A 24257-nucleotide genomic window follows, 5' to 3' on the forward strand; every position below is an offset into this window, starting at 1 on the left:
GCTGAAACACACACACACAGACACACACCCATGCACGGTGCACTTGCATTTATCTGTGACGGTGCAAATAAAACGTATTTCAAAGGAGAAAGGGAGGAAATAGAGAGTGAGGGACTTTGTTGGTTGTCCTTTTTTATGAGCAGTGGTTACACAAGTTAAATGAGTTCACATGGGGCAATAAAAGGCTTCGTACTTAAACTTAAGTGATGGTGACAGAGATGGTGAAAGCAAGGGAGTAACGGGACAGATCAAGACAGGGGAGGAGAAGCCTGAGCACACAACATATGGAGGGTGAATAAAAGCGAGAAATCACGCTCCGTCCTCCTTCCTCTGTTAACGTTAACACAGACAAGTTTATTTCTCATTCACACAAGGAGAAAAACGCCCCAACACTAAATTCACAGTTACAAACACAGACCATTTTCCATAATTAACCGTTAAGCTTCAGGCGAATATGAATGTAAATATTAATTTCCCAGCAATAGTGGTGGCACGCAAAGCTGCCCCAGGGAATATTAGCGTGTGCTACTTAAACATAAAAACTTGAGAGGTTTATGCCTATAAACATTCCCAATGTGTCTATAAATATCATCCATTCACTATTATATGTACTGTACCATGTGCAAAAGTCTTAAGGCACAGGCAGCTTCGTTGTTGTTGGAACGACGCAACTGAAAGTGTTATACATTTCTTTCTGTTATGCATGTCTGGAATAATCCTGGCGTAACAGATATTTTTCAGAGCATATATTCAATAATACATGGAATAGTATGACGATAAGGGTTCTACTGCAGGTTAAAGAGAGCCAGGGTTGTGCTTTTGTACAAGACTGAGTGTGGATCACACTCAATACTTGACACTTTAACCTATGACCTGGACCTGTAAGGACAATTTTAAACAGATGAACGGACCAAAGTGCCAGTCGCTTCTGTTATAGCGTGTTTGCACCAGCTCGATTCCCCTCGCCTTGGCACAGTTAAGTTGCGTTTCCACTAGCATAGTACCTGCACTTTTTTCCTAGTACACGCTCTGGCAAGGTTCCAAAGCGAGCTGAGGCTATGCTATGTGTGACGTCATCAGACTGCAGGCCACTGATTGGCTAAGAGTGCCGTCACAGGAAGAGACGTCCGACACAAGAATCAAGCCGAACAATGCCGAACTGTGGATCGGTTAAAAAGCCTGAAAACATGGGTTAACCTCCAACAATTACCAAGGATTCTGGTGTATTTAGAGACAGCACTGCTTGGGGCGAAGCCACCGCAGTTTCATGCAGCCGTGCAGTGATGACTCCGCCCGTGTTGAGTTGGTACTGTTTTGTAGTGGAAAACCAACCTAAACCGAGCCGTGCCAAGCTGGGACCATAGTGGAAAAGGGCAATTACTAATGAGATGAAAATGCAAAATTTCCCCAATGCTCAGCATGGCACCGTTTATCGTAACTGGAACATCCCATACCAAACACCACGTACCATTACACCTCTACTTTCCACAGTTATATGATTTAAGAGATTACATCGCTGAGATACACAATGAAAACAGCTTGTTTTTTGCCAAGTGTTGGAGGTATTTTGGGTTCTACAGCAAAGTAAGGAACATGATGTGTTCAACCTCACGTGACTAAGAGTACTAGTAATAATAAAGATGTCCTCATGTTCGTGTTTGTGTGACGCAAAGAACTGGACGTCACTAAATATTCGTTTGAATTGACTTCTTTGGCAGAATAGACAACCTCTTCACCAACAAACGGTGATATTGTGCAACCACAAAACAAGCAATTGTCAACAACCAGACAATAATAATCCAGACAGACAAACCTCAGAGAGCGTCACTCCATCACAAACAAAGTAGTGTTTTTGTTTTTAACTCGCTGAGACGTTCTCTGACACATGCAAGACCTTCAGAGACGGTGATAAGATGAGACAAGAAGATTGTCCCTGTTCAAAGTCTGAAAATCCCTTCATCATACCTCGGTAATGCCAACTCTGATTCACACACAAACGCGGCATCAGGTGCAAACATCGACACGAATTATTGCCTCATACAGGTACAGACACACACAACTAGCTGGAAACTGCTTGGTTATTACTTAAGCTGGAAAACATTAGATGGAGAAATAGGCTGGCAGTGGAAAAACACACACACACACACTCAGTGTTCCCAAAATACAGTGTGGTTTGCTAGAGGGTATTTAGGGAACAGAGCCCAGACAACAGACACACAGCTATTCTTAGGAGGCTGCAGTGATTTCCATTCATTTGGACAGCCTTAACACAGAATTATCTCTAACCTTAAGCATAGCTATGGAATTAGATCTGTGTCAGTATTATCAAAACAACACTTTCCACAAAGCAAACAACACACTTTATGAATTGAGCGATCAAAAATGCCATTCTATCAACAAAAAAAATGCCATTCTCATTCTATCGACATAGGGCGATACATAGGTGGAGTTTAGCCTAGACACATCACAGGGCCACACAGAGACAAAACAACCATCTACTCACACCTACAGTTAATACAGTGTCCAATTTACCTAATCCTCATACTGCATGTTTTTGGACCAAGAACCTGGAGAAAACCCACACACACACACAGGGAGAACATGCAACCTTCTTGTTGCTTGCTTCGTTCAGTTAATGACTAACTTAGCCCTAAACTTCAGAAATGAGGTTCCATGAGGACTACTAATCCTGACAAAGATATACTGTTTATTCCAGAAAGGGTTCTAAAGAGGCAACACATGCTTAATGATTACTAATAAAGGGCTAGTATGCTACTTATATATGTTAGTAAGCACCTAGTTAATAGGTGAATATGTGTTGGGTTAGGGTTACCCAATATGAATATATTCATCACAGGAAGCTGAATTCATAGACCTTTAAAAAAAAGAATCATAATAAAGTAGCTCAGTAGCAGCAAAAAAAACAAAAAAAAGTTTCTTTCAAATACTTAGCATTACAAAGCTTGCTAGGAATTTAACAACATCGATGACAACCACACACACACACACAAATACACACAGGGTTTGCAGCTCAGCCAAGTCTGTCTGACCAATGAACTGACCCATTTACAGAGAGGGAGAGAGAGAGGGTGGTCAAGTAAGACAGCATGAATTATGTAGGCCATTGTTTATGAGAGGGCTCTTTCTGTGACTTATGTGTGTGTGTGTGGGTGTGTGTGTGTGCGTGTGTGTGTGAGGGGGGGGGGGGGTACAAGTGGGTGTGGTATGTCTATGTGTCTTTGTGCGAGCAGGAAATTGTGGAGTGTAATTAGGGTTAGTGTATGTCTTTAGCAGTGTGTGTGTGTGTGTCAGTGAAGGTCAGAGTCAGTGGTGGAGAGAGTGTGTGTGTGTGTGTGTGGAAGGTAAATGATAGTAAAATGATATTTAAAAACAAAGAAAGGGCAGAGGAGGAGGAAGACATTCTCATGAAACCACACTCACTGTTTTTCAGTGAAATCCACCCAAGACCTACGTTTATTTTCAGTAGGGTTGGCCAGGGTTCAAGGCAATGCCATAAGTATAAACGTAAATAAGCTTAGTAAGCTCAAATTTAAGTATATAGCTGTGGAAGGTTGAAGAAAAACGATTTGTTTTGTTTACTCAGAAACGGGAACATGATCACTCTTCCGGTTTGATTCCATGTGGACTGCCGTGTTCAGGCAACGAGACGAGATGGAAAATTAAATTCCTTGGAAACCACTGTTGGTCAGAGTTGTTTTTTGGGATGTAGAAATAGGAAGTGCTTGTTACAGAGCAAGGGGAAAAAAACAAACAGATTCGAAAAATAGAGCTGCCTTATATGGTAAAAAAAAAAATTCAATTATTGTGACAGATCGTCACCATAAATTCTAATAAAACATATTTTTGATTCTTGTGTTGTATTAAAGCCTCCAACCACAAGTTGGCAGCAGGATTTTCCGTCAAATGACTCTCTCCCCAAACTGTTATTTTCACAATGAGAGATTTTCTTTATATGGAGGTCAGGAGCTTGCTTACTGTATATCCTTATATATCATAATGAATCATATCGTCACCCCCTTATTGCGATAAGTACTGTGTTGCTGTATTCTTGCGACTTTTTGGGCCTCTTTTCTTTCTTTTCAAATAAATTGCAGCGTTGCAGTATTTTCGCAGTGATATTGCACTTGGACGTCTTCCAACTTTGATTATTTCAAGATTAACAAGATAAACCATGTAAAATAGGGCTGTGCAATGAATCAAAATCCACTGGACTTCATTTCTTAAAGCCAAAATGTGTATCAAATTACCATTTTAGATCAAATATTGTCCTGACATATACATCTATATCATATTCTACAGACTGCAGTCAAAATTGAGCCACAATTTAGCGATTTATTCCAAACCGTTCAGGCCCTAATAACGTAAAACATAAGGGCTTATTCTTTTATGTTTTTACTTCTCATACAAACTGGTGACACTTGAAACGTCGACGTCTAATGAAAAAACATGAGCAGGAGAGCAGAGGAGACCTCCTTCATGAGGTCTGGAAACTCGTGATGAGTAACACAAGCTGTTCTCTCGCTCTCTGGGTGTTCTATATTTCATGACGGGTGCAGGTTACATTTCTGAGCCAGGCCAAGGGAGGGGGGGGGGGCACGTGTGTGTCTGTGTGTGTGTGTTCTGTGTGGATAATTTGCATGCCTACAAGAAACACAATGCCACACAATCAGTGATGAGGAGTCGGAGGTGACGGGGGATTCTGTGTGTGTGTGTGTGTGTGTGTGTGTGTGTGATGAAGGGGTTGCAGGACGTGAGGATCATGTTTTCCATCATATAGGGTGGGGGGGGATTCTCTAACATTCTCAAGTGACACCACAAAACCCTATACAGGGCTCTAATGTATACACATTCTCACACACACACTAACACACACACACACACACACGGTTTGTGCAGCTATTCTTCTGAGGACTCTGCGTTGACCTCCATTCATATGAATCGACTAAACTAAGCCTCCTTTAAACCCAACCTTAACCTAATCATAATCAGATCTTAGCCCTAAACTTCAACAAGTTCTGGCTCATCAGGACAAGGTTTTGGTCTCCATGAGGACTACAGGTCCTGACAAGTAAAAAAAAAAAAGTCCAAACACACACACACTCATGCTACTGTTCATTAGTTAAAAGGAGTCATGCACGCAAAAGTGTGCAGCTCACGTGGACGAGTTACAGAAGGAAGAAAGAAAATGACACTGTAAACGCACACAGGCACACATTGAAAATGCTTTCATGATCAAATACAACAAACTTACTCATGATCCGAGTGCAGAAACGCTGGATCATGCTAAGCTAAATTTCTCACATGCACAATAATCTAATAAGTCAACATAGCAAGCTTTCTTCATTTCCCAGTGGCTGCTTTATAGGACAGGATGTTTCTAATTTAGACTTTCTGGCCAAACATCAATGAGCCATCCTTCCTGGGGTCGAGTTATTTTCGTCTGACCAACATTTGAGGGGTTTTTATCAGATTTGTAGTTTCACAAAAATGTGACACAGTCAGTCTAGTCTTCACACAAGTAGCGCTGCAATTTAGGATTATCGAAATTGATGAAACTATTGAGTGTTTTCTCTATTCATCTTTTTAGGTCTGTAAAATGTTAATCAGTGTTTGACAAACCTAGAAATAATGATGTTCTCAAATGTAGAGCTGAAACAATTAATCGTCAACTATTTTGATAATCGATGAATCGGTTTGAACAAGATTTGTTCAATATTTGCTGGTTACTTTGCTCCAGATAACAAAGAAATCATTCAAAACTGAATGAATAAACACTGATCAACATTTTTTTTTCAGCATTTTCTGACATTTTATGGATGGTTGCAGCTCTACTCTACTCACAAAAAAATCTGAAAACTTGTTTTAATTATTGTAAAAAAAACAAAAAACAGTTAATCGATTAAGAAAATAGTTGACGATTGAACGAAGCCGTACGCAAACACTGACCCTGCAGAGACATGACTTCTGACGTCGTGTCGGACACAGACAAAAGGAACAAAAAAAGTGGAAAAAAAGAAGCTCCACTTCCCTTCTGAGGAGCAGAAGAGGTAAACATGTGTCTTTTTTAAGAATGTGTGAGTGTGTGTGTGTGTGTGTGGGGGGGGGGGGGGGTGTGGGGGGAGGCTGACAGCACTCACAGCAACTGAAAGGGGTGTTTTAAAGGATGTGGTGCATAAGCCAAACACACACACGGTGAACTCACCTCTGGTTAAGGCCGTGTAGCAGAGTAATGTTTTCGTCCTCAGCCAAACTTGATCAGGAGCTGCACATACAAGAGAAAGAGCGAGAGATCACATGACTTTCAAAGCATCAACAGCTGCCATACACTCACAAGCCGCTTTATTAGGTACACTTGTGCAACTGTTTGTCAACGCAAATGTTGAATCAGCCAATCACAGGTCAGCAACTATGCGTTCGTATAGACGCGGCTGCTGACGTTCAAAGTAACCCAGCATCAGAATGGGGAAGAAAAAAGTGGACTTGGTGGTTGGTGTCAGACACGGTGTGAATATTTTAGAAACTGCTGATCAGCTGGGATTTTCTTACACAATCGTCTCTAGTTTGGTCAGAAAAAAAAGAAGAGGAGGAGAATAATCAGACTGGTTTGAGACACATATATAGTCTCATACGCAATAGTCTGAAAATAATGGGATTATTGTGGATAATGCCATGTGCATGTGATTATTTATGGTAATTCTAGGTGTATTTACTGTATTGTTGTATTAACTCTGACTGTATCGAGGCCAACAAAGACTGACAAATAGCCCCGGATAGTTGCAGTCAAACAAGAGAGGTAATCTTCTATTCCTCAGCGACACTAATAAGTTTCTTTAGGGTGAGATGGTTAAGACGGGCCAGCGTGAACTTCACTCTTGTACGACTGCAGCAGCTCAATCATTAGCGAGCGCCGCCGCTGATGCTGCACATTGCTGACACGGCCGTTCCTCCGGCACGACACGGCAACAGTTTACAGATCAAACGTCGACGAGTTAAAGGCAGACTAAAGTCTTGTGAAAGGAACGAGGGACCGAGCTGTTCTTCAAACCACAACTGCAGCGGTTTGTGGAGCAAAAGCAACAGTAACCGGATACGTTTCCACCAGAAGGCGCTCGACAGTCAAATAAGCATTATGTCGGTTTGTCGTGGTACCTCAGAGTCTAGATGGAGAAAAGTCAAAAGTTCAATGTCTTTATATTAAAGGTACACTGTGTTGATTTCTTCTGATCAACCAAAGATGAGAAATTCGTTTTAAAAGAATATTCCATTTACATTCTTGTTTACATTCCTGGTTACAGAGCATTATCTGATTTAAGGATGCGACAATGAAACACTACTTGATTTGCATATGAACAGCAAAATACTGTGATAACCGACTTATCTGATTTATCTGGATTATTGTTCAGTATGACCTTACTTAGGGGTCTTGTGGAAATGCCATTTATACAGTTAAGTCTATTTTAAAGTATTGTTTTCTTCAGGTTAACAGCAACATATTGCGGTCTACTTAACATAGTCGATCAATAAATGCCCATTTAAGCTGAAAATGGTAGAATAATGATGTATTTACGGTCATATTTAGTACATGGCATGACTGGTTCGTTGCAGCACTTCACTCATGGCCACTTTTTCTTCTTTTCCTCTGTGACCTTCACACTGGGTTCTAAAATGGCGGTATTTCTATGGGTTATGTCAGTGTCCTGCAGGCCACTGTGCAGATATAATACCAGTCGATTGAGTTACGTCTAGCGTTGTGTTGTGAATGTGATGCAACTATTTTGCAGCCGATGATGTAACCGCCACTGTAGGCAAAAATCGAGCTGAGCAATGCAAACAGCACTGCTGGAGGACTCCGAGAGACAAGAGACAGAAGGAGAGAGTGAGAGACAAGTGAATATAAAGAGTCTGTCGATGCTAACACACACACACGCACACAGGGACATTCAAACCTGATGCAAAGCTGCTCTGCGACTGACAAGTACTTTTGTCAGCAGACCGGCCTATCAATCTCTTTGAGTGAGGGCTGAACAATTAATTACATAACATTTATTCATTGCATGAATAAAAAAGTGGATCATATTCATGTAGATTTCAAACGTGATGATGCATTATCTTCCGAGATAGTAACAAAACCATGAACTACTCTCCATGAACTCTCCTGAAAACAGGCTCTGACGAGTATACAGGCCAGGACAAGAAGCACATTTATTCATATATTATGCATAATATAATAGCTGGATAGTAGGGGCGTGTCAAAAATATCGATTTAGTAATATATCGGCGTCCTTCCTCGTGCAATACTATTATCGATATGCCAGGGCAAATGTCGATATTTTAATTAATAAGTTAATACGCTCTTAACTAAAGTAAACAGTAAACCTGGCTTATGCACTTTTCAGATATCGTGATGTATCGCTATATATATATATATATATATATATATATATTGCGATATATTGATTATGACAGAATCCGCACATCGTGATATTATTGGTAGCGTGTATTGTATCGTATCGTGAGGTATACGGTTATTCCCACCCCTAGTTATTAGTCTATCAGGGTGTCTTGCCATGTTTGCCGATATCTGTGCATTCTAACGCCAATACCAATATGCACAATGTCGCTGTTGTCTTGTCTTCATGACATGAAACAAGTCATTTTCTTTACACAAGAATGTGAGTATGTTAAACTTAGAGTCGTTAAATGTAACCATAACTACAGACAGTAACGACATGCATAACCATTAACAGTAATGCATAAACCCTGGCTGGGTGAGCTACGTTGCATAACATGTATCCCAAATTGCAGCCTTTGTGGTCTTGCTAATTGGATTGTTTCTAACAATTAAACGCTCAGCCCTCGTTCACAGTGTCACAAAGCTGCAGTCACCTCACCGCAAATGTGTGAGAACTCCCAGGTGTGTCAGGACAGTCGGATCATATGTTATTAAAGGCTGGCAGGAATGAAGATTTTCACCTCTCATCTGTCAACAGCCAACAAACACACAGACAAACAACAGGTTCCTTTGCTGCTGAAGAGCATCTGCTCAGAAGGACCTTATAGTTTTTATATAACATCCAAAACCATGTCAAACCTGGGAGCTCTGTGTCACTGTTACGTAGCAGCAATACTCAAGAAGCTTGACTTTGAGAGAAAAGGACTCAAATTAAATATTATATTACAGAAGTCCACACTACACAGTGCTATCTGGTGTCTTCAGGTAACGGGTAACATCATGGCTGAGGTCCAAAAACACAGTCAAGTCAAACCACATATGATCCAGCACTCATTCAAATCTGAGAGGAACAGAGGAAAACACTTGATTTAACCGTCCTGTTGTTGATGCAGTTAATTCATACAGGAATGACTGCAGTAAAAAAAAAAAAATCGTGATGACAGTGTTAGTCAGACTGTGGAAGAGACAGACTGGCTGCATGGCAAATAATGTTGGATAACCACACGGTCTGCTTCACTGCGAGCATGATCGCCTGCTGAACGCTGCGACACTCTGCCATCCGCAGGTCGAGGCAGCTGAAGGTCACAGAGCAGCTGACTCATCTAATCGAGTGGCCGATTGAGGAAATAATTAATTGGCAACCACCATTTTGTTGCTCGATTAACGCCGCAAAGTTAAGGAATCTTACGCGTCCGTGTCGTACCAGTTGACTTACAGAGCATCGCCTGCAGGCTGAACAACTGCAGAGCTCAGATTGAAACGGTTTGTATTAAGATTAGGGCAGTAAGGCCACATGTGAACATGGAATATTAATAATAATAAGAAGAAGAAGACGAATCTGAAGAAAAACAATAGGTTTGGCCCTGGCGTTTTCATGCTTGGGCCCTTATAAGAAAAAAAAAAGAAGCCAGAGATCAAAGTTTGAATTCTGAGATGATTAAAGTTAGAATTCTCACAGGGGGAAACGGAATTTGGACCACGTGTTTTTATTTTTTTTTACCAAAAACAATACCCTCTACAGTCACATGTACTTGGACCGATATCAATATCGGTTGATACTGGGGATGCACGATATTATCGGTAGCCGTTTGTTTATTTTGCTCAGTGTAAATTAAATGTACATCGACACATCCTGCGACATGAGTAGACAAAAAAATATTATTATTATGTTAATTTCACTACAGAAGAGACTTAGGGTGCGCATTCACTCCAAACTGATGCGCATCAAAGAAGCAAACTCTGGTCCGCCTAAGAACGTAGGTCGCTCGTTTTGCTTCAAGTGAACCAAATGCTAGGAAGCGGACTACGCCGCAGGGCATTGTGGGTACAACACAACCAAAACATGCGCGCTCGTAGGACGATAGCTGGGAAACAGTAGTTGTCCTGCATTAAGCAACAGATGACCATGTTTTCTTGTTCATTGTCTCGTCTTCTCCTTTAGTAATTCTTGATGCAGCGCCGCCTCAGGCGAGGAAGGGTACATGTTATTTTTCACTAAAGTGCGATAGCGTGAATGCAAACTCGGACCGGCTGAAAGTTCTAGTGGACATTGAAAACGACCTTAATGAATATAAATCTTTATCGTATCGGCCTAAGTACTACCGATATCGGCACACAGGAAAGTGGTATCAGTGGTGTTGTCCATCAAAGGTCACAGTCAGTACATAGATGACATTAGCTGTATGAGACAATATGTTAGCAAGAAAATCAAGTTTCATGAAAAATGCATAACGATTTGAGGGCAAAGAAACCCAGAGTTTACCCACACAGTAAAGGAAATGATAGTTATATCATCTGCAATAATGATTAAATCCAAGTGGAGCGACTTATAATGAGAAGTTAGTCAAATAAAAGGCGAAAATACCGTCTTTAAAAGACCACGGTGGTGAAATAAGTCAGTGGGTAAGTGCACGACAGCAGGTTAGCTTGTGTTTTCACACCAAAAGGAAAAAAAAACAGAGGACTTGACCTGTAGCACGCTGTGAATTAACCTACAGAGGAGGCAGCTCGTTTTAAAGCTACAATACATGTGGACGTGTTTTCACACTGTTTTCATGGTTCACTTCTCTCACTCACTCACACACACACACAGAAAGAGTCTCCCTCCTCCTCCTCCTCCTCTTCCTCCTTGAGCTCCTAGCTCACGTCGTGCTACATGGTTAGCAAAGCTACCGGCAGCCACAAAGAGCCACACACACACACACGCAGCTGCCGCAGTCCAAACACACACACACAAACACACACCACGCACGAAAACCCACTCCGTCTCACCTCAGTTTCTCCCGCACGAAGACACGCACACGCAGAACCGCCGCCGAGCTTCACAGGCGCGGTTTGAATCCGCAGTGTGTGTGTCCGCTCCTGTGCTCCACGGTGAGGTGAAGAGAGGGGGGGATGTTCCAGCTGAGTGTCCGCTGTCTCTGCCGCTTCTGCCCGCACTGATATTTCGCCTTCACTGTAAAAACACACAGCTCCAGCTCAGCACCGTAAACCACCGTGTAAACGCGCCGTCACGTTTTTTTTTTTTTTTTAAGCCGAAGCTCGTCAGCCGCAAAGAGAAGATGAAAGATTAATACTTTTACAATTTACACCACACAAAAGCAGACAAAACTTAACTGACAACTAATTGTATTTTTTTAAAGCAGAACCTTAGAGTTATACGTCAACCACAACAATGATGTAAGGCTTCAAAAGAGCTTTGCTGACCTCTAGTGGACATTGACGTGCACTACAGCTACTTATTAATTTTCAAGTCTGAATAAGAAATAATAATACATGTTTGAAACCAATCAAACTATTTAGAAGATCATAATTAAAATTGTATAAAACCAAATCTTTAACTAGTTAAAAAAAAATTTTTTTTTAGCTATCTTTGAAGTTCCAAACAGTCATAAAGAAGTTGTAAATATCTATAAAGACAAACACCGTACACATGTATGTCTAAGGTGACGTCACTCCGACAATCTGTGACGTGATTTTGACCAATACACGCTGAATTATCTAAAAACTGTAGTTTTGACTAAGTAAGAATTACACCGCAGACACACACACACACATGAATGGCAAAAGTTACGTAATAAAAACTGAATTACGTAAATATGTGACGTCATTTTGACTAGTAACCGCTGAACTAGTCAACATGACGTCACAAATATCTGCAACGGTTAATTCCACACGGTCAAACTGGGCGATTAAATGTTAAAAAATAAGAGCTTGTCACAGGCGCACACGTTTGCGTCTTTACACAAACTTTACGGTGAGACCGCCGAATGATTGGCATCAAACTCTTGTGACGTCGAGCACAGGAGGACCAATGAGCTTCGGCGGTGGGCGGGACAACACGCGGCGGATAACGGACCCGCAGAGCCGCCTCTTTTCTGTCTGTAAATGATACCGTTAACGGACTCGTCCGCCGATTATTATGTGACAAATGACCGCAGACGCGATGTGAGTATGAGAGCGAGACATTTGAGACACTGGAAAACATGCTTACGTTATTACATTTAGAAACATTTCGAAATGTCTTTTTTAAAAATAAACACCTGAGCGCTTGAGCTAAATGCTACCAGGCTATCAGCGGTTGTTATTGTGAGGGCGGCTAGCTAACGATGGACTGAACGATACTGTGTTTACATTTAATTTAGCAGTTCTAGCATTGCTGTATATTCTTGTGTTGTGATTTAATGGTGCATGTGCATGTGCGTGTGTCCACAGTTAGGGACATGTCTCTGGCTCAAAGGGTTTTACTGACCTGGGTCTTCACCCTGGTCTTCCTCATCATGCTCGTGCTCAAACTGGATGGGAAGGTAAGAGAGTTCAAATATTATATTACATTGTTGTCACATTAGCTGCTATGTGGATTACAGTCTGTTAATTGTCTCTGCTTGTATCAATCACACAAAACCCCACTATTCAATAATTGTGATTTAATTGTCAACATTTAGTTCATTCTTACCTCATTTTGTCTGTATTCAAAAGGAATAGTTTATGATGGCTTTATGACACCTAACGTCAACTTTCCTATCTCCGAGATCTGTAAAATGAATTTATCTCACAGTGAGACAGCCTTTTTCAAATGTAAACACAAGTTCACTCTCCCACACCAAAGTCCATGGAGAAAATCTGCGTTTTTAGCTCTTGGGGGGGGGAGGGGGGGACACAGGAGCTGCTGGTCTACTGCAGCCTCATTATGTCACACAACCTAAGTGTGTGTCACTTAGGTTGTGTGACATAAATATGAACAAAGAATCTTAAACGCTAAAGTCACAAAATGACTCATTTGAATTTACCGAAAGGCCGTAGCAGTGGATCAACAACGCCTGTGTGCTGCGACGTAAAATTGCTGATTTTCTCTATGGACTTTGGTGGAGGGTGTGAACAGGTCCTCAATTTCACTTTCTGGTCGTAAAAAGGCCGTCTAACCATGAGAACGAAGACAAAATGTCAATATCTACAGCCACACATCAAACTTTGTGAATGACATCATCTCCTTCCTTCCAGGTTCAGTGGAACTGGTTCCTCATCTTCCTCCCCGTCTGGGTCTTTGATGGCATCCTCATCCTCATGCTGGCTATCAAAATGGCCGGCCGCTGCAAGCCCGGCTACGACCCCCGCAACGGCTCGCCAGACCTGCGCCTTCGGGCCTGGTACCTGACGGCCATGCTGCTCAAACTGGGCTTCTGCCTGACTCTGTGCGCCAAGCTGGAGAAGCTGGCCGACGTGAAGCTGACGTTCGTGTGCATCCCGCTGTGGACCATGTTGCTGGGAGCGCTGGTGGAGCTGGGGCTGAACATCTTCCCCGAGAGGAGGGAGGCCTGAGAAACACGAGGATGTTTCCCCCCCCCCGACAAAAACGAGCTCGGGTTCGAGAAATGATGTTTGTTACGACCGTTGCTTTGTGAACCGCGAGGACTTTGCTGCTTTGACCTGAAGTATGAATCGAGTCCTTTGTAACTGCAGGCTGTGAAAAAACGGAATCGTACGCACTCGAGATCTCATTGACGAAAGCTGTGAAGGTTCTTGTCGCAGAGCTGGGACTCTGCATGTGAATCACAGAAACAACAAAATAATAATAATAATAATAATAATAAATCAAAACAGCTTAAAAATGGCTGTATTTCTTTACAAAAAAAGAAAAAATGCTACTGTGAAAAATACACTGGAAATAATGCCTTTGTTTTTATTGTACATACACTCATACTACTGCTTTTGTGAAGAACGTCACACAGCCAGGAGAAGAGTGAACAGTATTTGCTGAATTTGACTTTGTACATGTATTGATTTACGTTACATTGCTTTGTATTTGTTCGTATTAACACATCTGCACTTTTTCTCCTTTTCCTTCTCATTCCTGACGTGTGGAACTTACTTGGCCAAATATTAATTTACATGTTATTAATTAACTTTTACAAAGTGTTGATGGCAAAATTGGCTGCTGTATATTGTACTTTTTTTTTTTTTTTTGTAATGTATGAAATGATGATGTGTTTTTACGAGGTTACCAAGGCCACGAGGCACTTGTCTTGTAACGTAAATGGCGATTAAAGTGATGAACCTTCAGATAGATATGGGAGATCTTATCACACACGACACGTTGTACTTGAAAAGTGATTGGGTCTAGAGAAAACTTCATATTTGCTGTCGAGTCGACGTGCCATCATGTGATTGTTATTATTTTGCACTGAGCTGATAAGAAAGTGCAGGATTGAAAGACGTTGTTTTAAGGTCGCATGCACATCTTTTAACATTAAATGATTTACTTGAAACCGACAGACTCTCGTGTCATTTCAAAATCGTCGCCGATTATGACAGAAATATTCACGTCCAAGTGTTCTCATACACACAGCGGGATCGAGTTAGCGTCGTGGTTTTGGAAAATTCCCCGCGAAATGTTCCTGGAAACAAACCGAGCAGCAATTACAGGGTGTGTGAACTGGGCTGTTTTCTTCTGGTTTGAATCCCAGTCTGACAGAGATGTATATTTTTAACTCACAAGGATTCAGATGTCCGGGATCCAGGATCAGTTGGTTCCACAAAGACCGAGCCAGGTGAAACCAATCCTGGATCAGTGCAATCCTGCCATCTATTTCAGTTTATATGCATTAATATTTGGCCTCTTATGATTTTGTGTTGTATACTGTATGCATAGAAGCTGCTGGGAGGCGTCTTTTCATTTGTGTATGGATTTATCCTGCATTCATTTTAATGTGCAGACGTGTGCATTTATTCTTATGTTCTATAATATGCTTTGAATTGGGGCTTTCTTCAGTTTTGAAAGGAGCTGATTTACTTGCTTTGATTTATCCTTATTCAATAAACTGCTGGCTGAGATGAGGGACGAGATTTAATAAATCCTGGAACTTAGCCTGCCCCAGAACAGGCTAACGCCACAGGATACATCTCCATGGTAACATATCCTGCTTTCCCCTATCCTGCTTTTGAGAAACCGGATCACGGATAAATTAAGCCAGGATAAGCAACATAGCCCGGCTTAACCCCTTATCCTACTTTTGTGAAACGGGCCCCAGATCCCTAACCAAGAACTGGAATAAATGAACATCTTTGTTCAGTGCATATGATTGTGCTTACTTTGTTATGTTGTGAAAACAATAAAAAGAATGTTGGCAAAAAAAAAAGTCCTATTCTAGTATGTCAACAACTGTCAAAACGTCTTAGTATAGTAGTATGTTGCCTCAAATCGGCACTTCGTGGAGGAGGAGGAGCTAAATGTTGGGTTTGTGCCAGTCCCACAGGTTCAGTTCTACAACTGCAGGGTTGTTCCAGTCAGGTGGGTTTGGTTCCACAACCGTGGCCCAAAATGTTATGGAACCCAACCTGGCAACCCTCGCGCTGCACGCAGCCCCAGTCGTTGTGGAAACCCGACCTGGCAACCCTCGCACTGCAACGTTTCATTTCAATTTTCATTTTGGAGGTTGAACTTTAAAAGATAATTTTCTTCATAAGTGTAAACAGCGTGATGTTTAATGGATCAAAAAAGTAAAAGTAATAAAACCCAACATTAACTTCATTATAAGTGACAACAAGTGCTTTTTGTGGATAATTAGCTCTGATTTAAAACCTCGAGCAGTGACTCAGTGAACTCAAAGACTCTTCTGTCTCCACATTCGTGTGAATGCATGTGGTTTTTCCAAGTAATTCCATCCAAAAAAAAAAAAAAAAATTCCCATTCTTTGTCCCGGCTCCAGCTTCCTGCCTCTCCCCTCCCTCTCCCACCCTTTTAAAAAGGTCAGCTATGGTATTCCCACTGTGTGTGTGTGTGTGGTCATATTCGACATCACACACACACACATACACACTGTGATGTGGAGCCACTGCAGCATAACGTGTGTGTGTTGTCTCCTCAGATGTGACTTGGTAAAAGTGCTGAGTTCATTGCAGCAGACTGCAGTGAGTGAGTGTCTTAGTCCAGGCAGGTAAAACATCTGAGGGACCGATATATTATATATATATATGTATATATGAATCATGTATACATATATACATATATAAATATCATATATGTAGGTCTGTGTCATTTCATCATGCTTCCAACCTTTAAAAAATGCAGCAAAACACTGTCAACAACTTCTGAAATCATGTGTGGTTGGTTAAATCGTCTCTGCTGCCACCCTGTGGCGAAGAAGGGTTACTGCAAGATTCGAAACAAGTTTTAGCCTTAATGAGCTCTGTTTTTGCACTCGTAATTATTCTTTGAGTGCATTGTATATATAAAAGTAAATAGATATATTCAGTACATATATATATATATATATATATATATATATATATATATATATATATATATATATATATATATAAAAACATATATAAATAAAAATGTATATTTGTTAAACTTAAAAATAATAATATAATCATACATTGGTCATGTAACTTATTTACATTTTAATATCTTGTACATTTTTACTCTTTGGCTTTCGACCCAGTTAAGACGTTAATTTTACCCGTTTTAATTATACGACTTGTTTTTATTCGTGTTGTTTTTATATTTTCTAGAATATTTTATTGTTTGTTTTTAGGTCTTTAAAGTCTTATGTTATATTCAGCAACATTTTATTAAATACTAGACATATATGAGAATAATTTGTCATATATACTGTTTTATACAGTTTTTAACCCATTTTGCATCATAGCCTGTCTTGTCTAATCTATAAAACACATAAAATGTCTTAGTGCGAATCAAAAGTGCATGAATAAAAATGTAAAAGAACAAAAATTGTACGTTTTTTAACACGTGTTCATACATTGAACCTTTTATTAGCTAGGCTCATATTTACTGTAGAAACCACACTACAAGTTTGTTTGGTTTTTTATCCTCTTTACAAAACGTCTTCTTATGTACACTACAGTGCTGACGAGTTTAAAAACCACAGGAACACAATAGAAAAACAACAACAACAAAACAAACAGAGCTGGAGATAAATAATAATAAAAAAAAAAAAAACAACAACACAGGCTTCTGAATGAAGACTTTTCGTCGTCGTAATAGTTTGTCACATTTTGTACATTTAAAAGGTCAAATAATGTTCCTGTCATGTTTGATGATTCTGTAACTAAGGCGTAAAAATGAAGTGCTTCAAATAATATAACGTCTTTTTGTCTGTCCAGAGCCACTCAGTGAAGAAAAGAGGAGAGTTTTCGGGGACAAAATGTAAGGCTTAATTCTTTCTTTTCGTTTTTATGTAAAATGTATGTGTAAAATATGGGATACAAATAAAGCTGCCTTGCCTTTTTTTTTTTTCCTTGTGAAACTTTGTGTTCCATGTTTGGTGGGCCGTTCTTCTCCAGTCGTCTCCTCTGTGTGAGCGGCTCTGGACCGTGAAGCAGTTATGAAGAGGCACGCCGTGGGGTGGGGGTGGGTGGGGTTGTGGGGCGAACGCTGCGGGCTACAAAATTAGGACACAATCGCGTCAAAATCAAGAAAAACAAGAAAAGAGCTCGATTGGAATCATCGCTACAATAGAATTTCAATAACTTACGATTCTCCAAACACAGAAGGTTACTTCAGTCCCTGGTTGATAAATAATAACATATATACTTCTTCTTTTTTTTTTTATAATATTATACACACACTGCGTCAGGTGGACGTCAGGTAAACAGATAAATAGTGCGTTTTTGACAGTGTACTGAGTCCGAAAATAAGAATAAAAACAAAAACAGCTGAGGCCTGAATGGAATAAAACTTGGAAGAACCTGAAATTTGCCCTGTTTAAAACATTTATATCTCTTTTTTTTATACATTATATCAACCGTTTCCATGTTACAAAGTGCTTTGATGAGTCATGATGTACGTTACGACTTATTTTAACATTAAAAGTGGTATTAAAAATGTCTTCTGTTCGAGAGTCGAATTGGAAAACAATCTGGTGAGATTAAAGACAAGTGGCATCAGTTACACGAGCGTACAGTAACAGCAATTTTGTCAATGATAGGTAATATTGAGGTAATACCATAATAATAATGGTAATAGTGGACTAATAAGGATGAAATATGACAGCGAGAGTTTGCTATTTATATATATAAGAGCGTAGTAACGAGAATTTCCACACGTTTACATGAAAATGCCTCAATTAAAATTCACAACTGTCAAATTACACACATTTATATTACCCTAATATTACTTCCCTATTAACTTATTGTTACTGTACTGCACAGCGCAAGACTAAGACTTACACTGCGACTGATCATTAAGATCATTTTGCCGTCCTCTTGGAGGCAACATGCCTCAAAAATGGGGGCTTGAAATTCAGCCGGTAAATACTGATATTAGTCACCGCATCAGGGATTTGGGCAGATTATTGCTCAAAATACAGTCTTCATCAGGATTAAAAAGGTATACTGCCAAGTACACAGTAACAGTGGAATAGTGTTAATTTGAACTCTTTTAGAGTCATATTTAACACTAAAGTCGTTAAATAGTGTTCAATTTGAGTTCAACTTGACGATATTCCACTATTTATTTGGCGCTTACCGGTTATAAAAGGACTCTTTTACTGACTAAGATGTATTGATACAATATGGTAGACGATAATGTAAGAGATATCACATCTATACGTTAGTGCATCAGTTTGACCCATCGTTATTTCCAGAAAACAGTCGTGGGCACAAAGAAGAAAAGACACAAAATGGAAGCATTAGCTGCATGTTAAATAACAAAAACAGATCATGACCGTGACCCTTTTATATATATATAAATATCTGATTTTCTTCCTACCTCTGATGTTCAAAAGGACTACGCTCACTTCAAACGTTTAAAAAACAAAAATAAAACAACAGAACACAGCAGTTTGACAGATTAGACCTTGGAAAAATGTCTTCTTCATTGTCGGAGTTTGGTGCAGCCTCATTTCACTAAAGACCAAAAAAAAAACTACTGCTACATGCAAAGAATCAGGAGGTGAATAAAGTCCAACTCTGTTTTTAGAAAATACTGTGTCCAAACACTCTGCTGTCTCTGTCCCCGTCCTTTTTTTATACAAGTTTTACAACAACGCCGCCAAAATAAAAGCCCATACATTTACAGTTTATCTACAAAAACACTACTATAAAATCTGTTGCCGCTCCTCGTCATGCTTTGGCGGAAAAGCGAGGGAAGGCTGAGGAGGGAGAGGAGGCGGAGGAAGAAGAGGAGGAGGAGGTGGTGGTGGTGGTGGTGGAGGAGGAGGGGGCTGAGAGGAGGACGGGGGAGGAGGAGGAGGTGGAGGAGGAGGAGGAGGAGGAGGATAAGACTGCGACAGAGAGAGCTGAACCGGCGCCGGTGGCGAGGTCTGGTACTGCGGGTAAGAGGGCTGAGAGAGGAACGACTGAGGGTGGAGGAAAGGGTGAGAGGAGAAGTGCTGAGGAGCGTAGAAGGGTTTGGAGAACTGGTGAGGGTGGTGGTGGTGGTGGTGGTGGTGGGGGAGGTGAGGGGGGAGGGAGTGGGAGCTGGTGAGGGGAGGAGTGTTCGGGGGCTGGTAGTACGGCTGCGACTGTGTGGTGATGCTGGGCTGGTGCGGCGGCGGCGGAGGCAGGTGATGCGGCCTCATGTGGTGAACCGGGTGGGCGGAGAGCGGATTCGGGGGAAGGTGGTGGGAGTGCGGGAGGAGAGGGGAGAAGGAAGGGGGCAGCATCTGAGGGAGGTGAGGGTGAGGAGGAGGAGGTTGGCGGTGTTGTGGCGCGTATTGCTGCATGTAACTCCCTTGTCGGATCTGAGCGTCCAAAGACATCCTGGAGTCCGAATCTGGGCCGTGAGTCCACCTCTCTGAGGGCGTCTGTGTCCTCGTGTCCGACTGGGACGCGTGTGTCCGCACGTCCGCGTGCGTGTCCGCGTGCGTGTCCGACGCTTGAACGTCCGGCCTTCTCGTCGGTGGCTGCTCCTCCCGAGAGGAAGGAGGCGTCCGGTGAGATGAGAAGGCGGCGGGAGGAGGGAGCGTGGGGAAAGCGGAGTTCAGCGCAGGTTTGGGACAACCCGTGAAAGACGCGCTGGACGTCGACGGACGAGGAGAAGACGTGGAAGAAGAAGACGCTAAAGAGGAGCAGAGAGGAGAATCAGAGGAGGGGGAGAACTTTGAAAAAGACGGCGATTTGCGATCTGAACAGGACGACGTCTTCCTGCCGTCTGAGTGATGATGATGATGGTGATGATGAGGTTTTGACGACGCCTTCGGTTTAATGTCCTGATGAGAAGGAGGATGGAGAGAGGAGGGAGGAGGAGACAGAGGAAGAGGTGACGGTGATTTATTTTTGCAAACAGGAGGAGCGGCAGAATCTGTCTTCGTCTTAGCAGGAGGTGATTCCTGCCGTTTGTGTTTCCCTGCTTTCACTCTCTCGTCAGCCACTTTGTCTTTAGCGCCGCACACGTTGGAGTCCTTCGAGTGAGCGAGCGCAGGCACCTGAGGTGGATGTTGAGGAGGAGGAGGAGGAGTAATGTGACAATCCTGCTCCTCCTTCACGGCAGCCGACAACGTCCTGTTTTCTGCCACCTCCACCTCTTCATCTTCCACTTTTATCTTCTCCTTCGCTACTTTCTCACTCTTCCGTTCTCTCCTCGCCTCCTTTTTTTGCACCAAATCCGTCGTTTCTTCCTCCTCCTCTTCCTCCTCCTCTGCCTTCAACTGAGCCGGCTTCTCCTCCTCCTCCACTTCTCCCTCCTGGTGGTACTGCTTTAACCTCACGTGCCACGCCAGGCTGCAGACGGCAGACACGGTCTTGAACTGGTGGATCACGTTGCGCGGGATGAAGTAGACGTCGTTGTGACACAGGCGGATGCGAGCGTAGCGAATGCCCTCGCGGCGCATCAGGTTCAGCTTGGCGTCGTCCACCCACTGCACGCACTGAGGAGACGAGAGAGAAGAGACCAGGTGTAAGACAAAAGAGGTCGTCCACGGTAAAACAGGAAATTAAAGTGTCGTCATTACAGTTTATTTTAAAACCTTCAGTATATTACTACACAAATCTCTTCGGCAAAGTGTTGAAACTTTACGGTGCAGTGTGAGATGCTACAATCTATTTATATGAGTGTGGAACAGCGACAGAGATGAGGAGTGAGCATAAAGATAACAACAATAGTATTTTGTCTTTTTTTGGATCCCACACATTTAAAAGGTCCAGTGTGTAAAATTAAGGTGAAGTTATTTATATCTGGCAGAAACTGAGGTTACTGTAATTACACCTCATTACATCAGGTCGCCATTTTGGACCACCATAGTCGAGTATTTTTGCATTTCCATTAGGAATAGTACCAAAAAAAGGGCACAGACCGTTCTATTTTTCTGTTGTCTTTTCTTAGGGTACCAGAGTAAGGTCAAAAAAGGACTGGGGTACCCCTGAGCAAGGCACCTAGCCTCAATTCCACCCCCCTGCTTCTAATTCTAGGAAGGTTTCTAGTAGAGGATGGGTTAAATGCAGAGAACAGGGTATCTGCGGGTTTCAGCAAGTCAAATTTCAGACTTTTTAAGACCTTTTCCACGCCACCTTGAATGGAATTTAAGACCCAAAAACCAGGCCTTGACGTCGCCCAGCCAACTCTCAATAAATTTGCACTTAACCATAGTCGCAGACTAGCTAGCGGGCATGCAGATAACCATTTATATCATTTTAGATAAATGAATTTAAGACTTTTTAAGGATGCACGGACACCCTGAAGGAAGGAATTTCACCTGCGGGACTGATAAAGGACTAATATACAAAGCTTGAATTCATGCCACGCCACGTATCTCGCCTACCAAGTAAAGGCACTGTTCTCACATGAAAATGCAAGCCTGTTCCGAACGGAACTGTACCGTGATGAAAACGCCAGCACATTGTTTTTACAATAGGCCACAATGGATCATTCGAGTTTTGACGCCAAGGGTGAAGTGAGGGATTTTCAGCTGCAACATCACAAGTCATTTTTTACACACTGTAACTTTAAAAATGTACATGTGTGTCATACTGTGTTTAACCTGGACTATCACGGTGTCTGACGTGAGTCAGCTCTGCATGGAAATATACATAAATGACTGTAATACACACACATCAGACTTGTCCAACAACTTCATGCAGTTCTTTTTTTGCCACACCAGGTGGCAGCATACAACACCAATGCACAGCATATTACTGTAGCACCTGAATTACGATTGGATGTGAAGCATTACATCAGGCTGTGGGGTGATTCTGTGTCTAAATTAGGATCTGAAAAGCATCAGTGTGCTCTCTCTCCCCTTGTGTGTGTGTGTGTGTGTGTGTGTGTGTGTGTGTGTGTGTGTGTGTGTGTGTGTGTGTGTGTGTGTGTGTGTGTGTGTGTGTGTGTGTGTGTGTGTGTGTGTGTGTGTGTGTGTGTGTGTGTGTGTGTGTGTGTGTGTGTGTGTGTGTGCGTGTGCGTGTGCGTGTGTGCGTGTGTTTACTTGTACATTAACCACAGGACTTTTTTTTTTTTCGTCCTGTCACACCTTAAAAATGACTGGTAAAGACCTGTTTTTCTAAGGTTACTATCGGGGGCTAAGTGAGTGCCACTTAGATGGTGTGTGTCTGTGTGTGTGCATGTGTGTAAAATGTAACACCTGAGACAGCGGAGGTTCATACAAGTCCAGCTGCAGCCTCTGAACTACATGATTGAAATCACCGGCATGGAAACACACAACGTCTTTGGTTACTCGAGGAGGCTCCGAGCTGAAAACAAGGGAGAAACACAAACAGACGTCTCTGCCCGTGGTCCAAATAACTTTTTGACAGCCAAAATGTCATCATCGTGTGTGTGTGTGTTGCTCCCAGCGCCTACTGCCTACCCCTCTCCACACACGGCCTTCAGCACCCCGACAGCCGCCGTCGTCTGGCGCTCAAAGCCCTGGCCAATGTGATCGGCGTGGGCCCGTGTGCGGTCCTCGAACAGCATCTCCCGCGGCTCGCTCGTCCTGGGCAGCGACTGCAGCAGGTTCTTCACCTCGTTGGTGGAGCTGCGAGAGAGGAGAGGATCATTACTGCTCACATACAGCAAAAGTTTGGGGATTTTTCAGCTTCTTAAATGTGAATATTTTCTGGTTTAGTTTGCGAACAGAACAATACATTTCCAATATTTTATGGACCAAACAATGACTGAATAAACGGAGAGAATAATCGAATAATTACCTCAGATTATAACCTAGTGACAACCTGTTAATGAGTTGAGTCAAGTGTAAATAACCACATTCTGCTATCCACAGTTTGATATGATTGTAGTTTGGACAATTGTATTTTTTTCTATATTTAATATGTAGTACTTTCTTCATTGTTTTGAGTGCATATTTTGGTGTGCATGTTCAAAGAAAGTCTGAGGAACTGTGATGGAAGTTCATTATTTTCCTGACATTTTAAAACCAGAAAAAAGAAACGGTGGTTAAATTATAATCATTTGCGAGACCATTTCTCAGTGCAAAAAGACAATATATAGCAAAAAACTACACCTGAATTGTCCTCTCCTCATACTAATACCCTTCATCTTTCACTTCACTTTATTTTCCTGTGTTGACTGGTGGTGCAAATTTGCAAACGTGCACCAAATAACACTCAACAGGAAGAACATTAGAATGATTCTTTTTTAAATTATAGTGCTTTGTGTGGAAAGCTGATACCGCATTCGAGATAAACGACGGGGAAATTAAAAATGACACAAACAGACGTCAAATATCTCGGTTTCGCGTGCGCACACTGAGTTAATGAGTGAAAGCATTAAAAAAAAAAACACGAGCGGCGTGTCGCCAAACAATGGAAGCACTGCAGTCGGCTTACACGAGTGGATCAGTGACTCACACACACAGGAGTTGCAGTCAGA

At 41.9% G+C, this 24257-nt stretch overlaps 3 protein-coding genes across 5 annotated transcripts in view; 1 reads left to right on the forward strand and 2 right to left on the reverse strand.

The window, feature by feature from the left end:
- LOC310941753 (protein PHTF2) overlaps positions 1-11401 on the reverse strand; it is a 39772-nt gene extending 28371 nt beyond the window's left edge. For all 3 annotated transcript variants that reach the window (XM_083906990.1, XM_083906991.1, XM_083906989.1), the window contains exons 1-2: positions 11246-11401; positions 6224-6283 (exon numbers count right to left, since the gene is read on the reverse strand). The gene's annotated coding sequence lies outside the window, so the exon portion shown is untranslated. The remainder of the gene's footprint in view (positions 1-6223; positions 6284-11245) is intronic.
- Positions 11402-12363: 962 nt separating this feature from the next.
- On the forward strand, positions 12364-13957 carry LOC310941974 (transmembrane protein 60-like). The gene is made up of 3 exons (XM_083907239.1): positions 12364-12421; positions 12689-12780; positions 13475-13957. Exons 2-3 carry the CDS (start codon positions 12697-12699, stop codon positions 13790-13792), a joined length of 402 nt encoding a protein of 133 aa, XP_083763365.1. The 5' UTR covers positions 12364-12421; positions 12689-12696; the 3' UTR covers positions 13793-13957.
- A 3870-nt stretch (positions 13958-17827) lies between these two features.
- Positions 17828-24257, reverse strand: part of LOC310942082 (uncharacterized protein) — a 32742-nt gene continuing 26312 nt past the window's right edge. Inside the window, exons 7-9 of the mRNA XM_083907367.1 lie at positions 23236-23403; positions 23011-23119; positions 17828-21303 (exon numbers count right to left, since the gene is read on the reverse strand). Coding sequence (XP_083763493.1) covers positions 19534-21303; positions 23011-23119; positions 23236-23403 — 2047 coding nt within the window. The 3' untranslated portion in view covers positions 17828-19533. The remainder of the gene's footprint in view (positions 21304-23010; positions 23120-23235; positions 23404-24257) is intronic.

The sequence above is a fragment of the Microchirus variegatus genome (genome assembly GCF_963457635.1).
Source record: "Microchirus variegatus genome assembly, chromosome: 20".
Taxonomy (NCBI): domain Eukaryota; kingdom Metazoa; phylum Chordata; class Actinopteri; order Pleuronectiformes; family Soleidae; genus Microchirus; species Microchirus variegatus.

What these genes read in the sequence shown, in the direction of transcription:
- LOC310941974 (XM_083907239.1), top strand. Translation starts at nt 12,697, where the DNA reads ATGTCTCTGGCTCAAAGGGTTTTACTGACCTGGGTCTTCACCCTGGTC. An exon ending in TGCTCAAACTGGATGGGAAG is followed by an intron (nt 12,781 to 13,474) that starts GTAAGAGAGTTC and finishes CCTTCCTTCCAG; the next exon opens with GTTCAGTGGAACTGGTTCCT.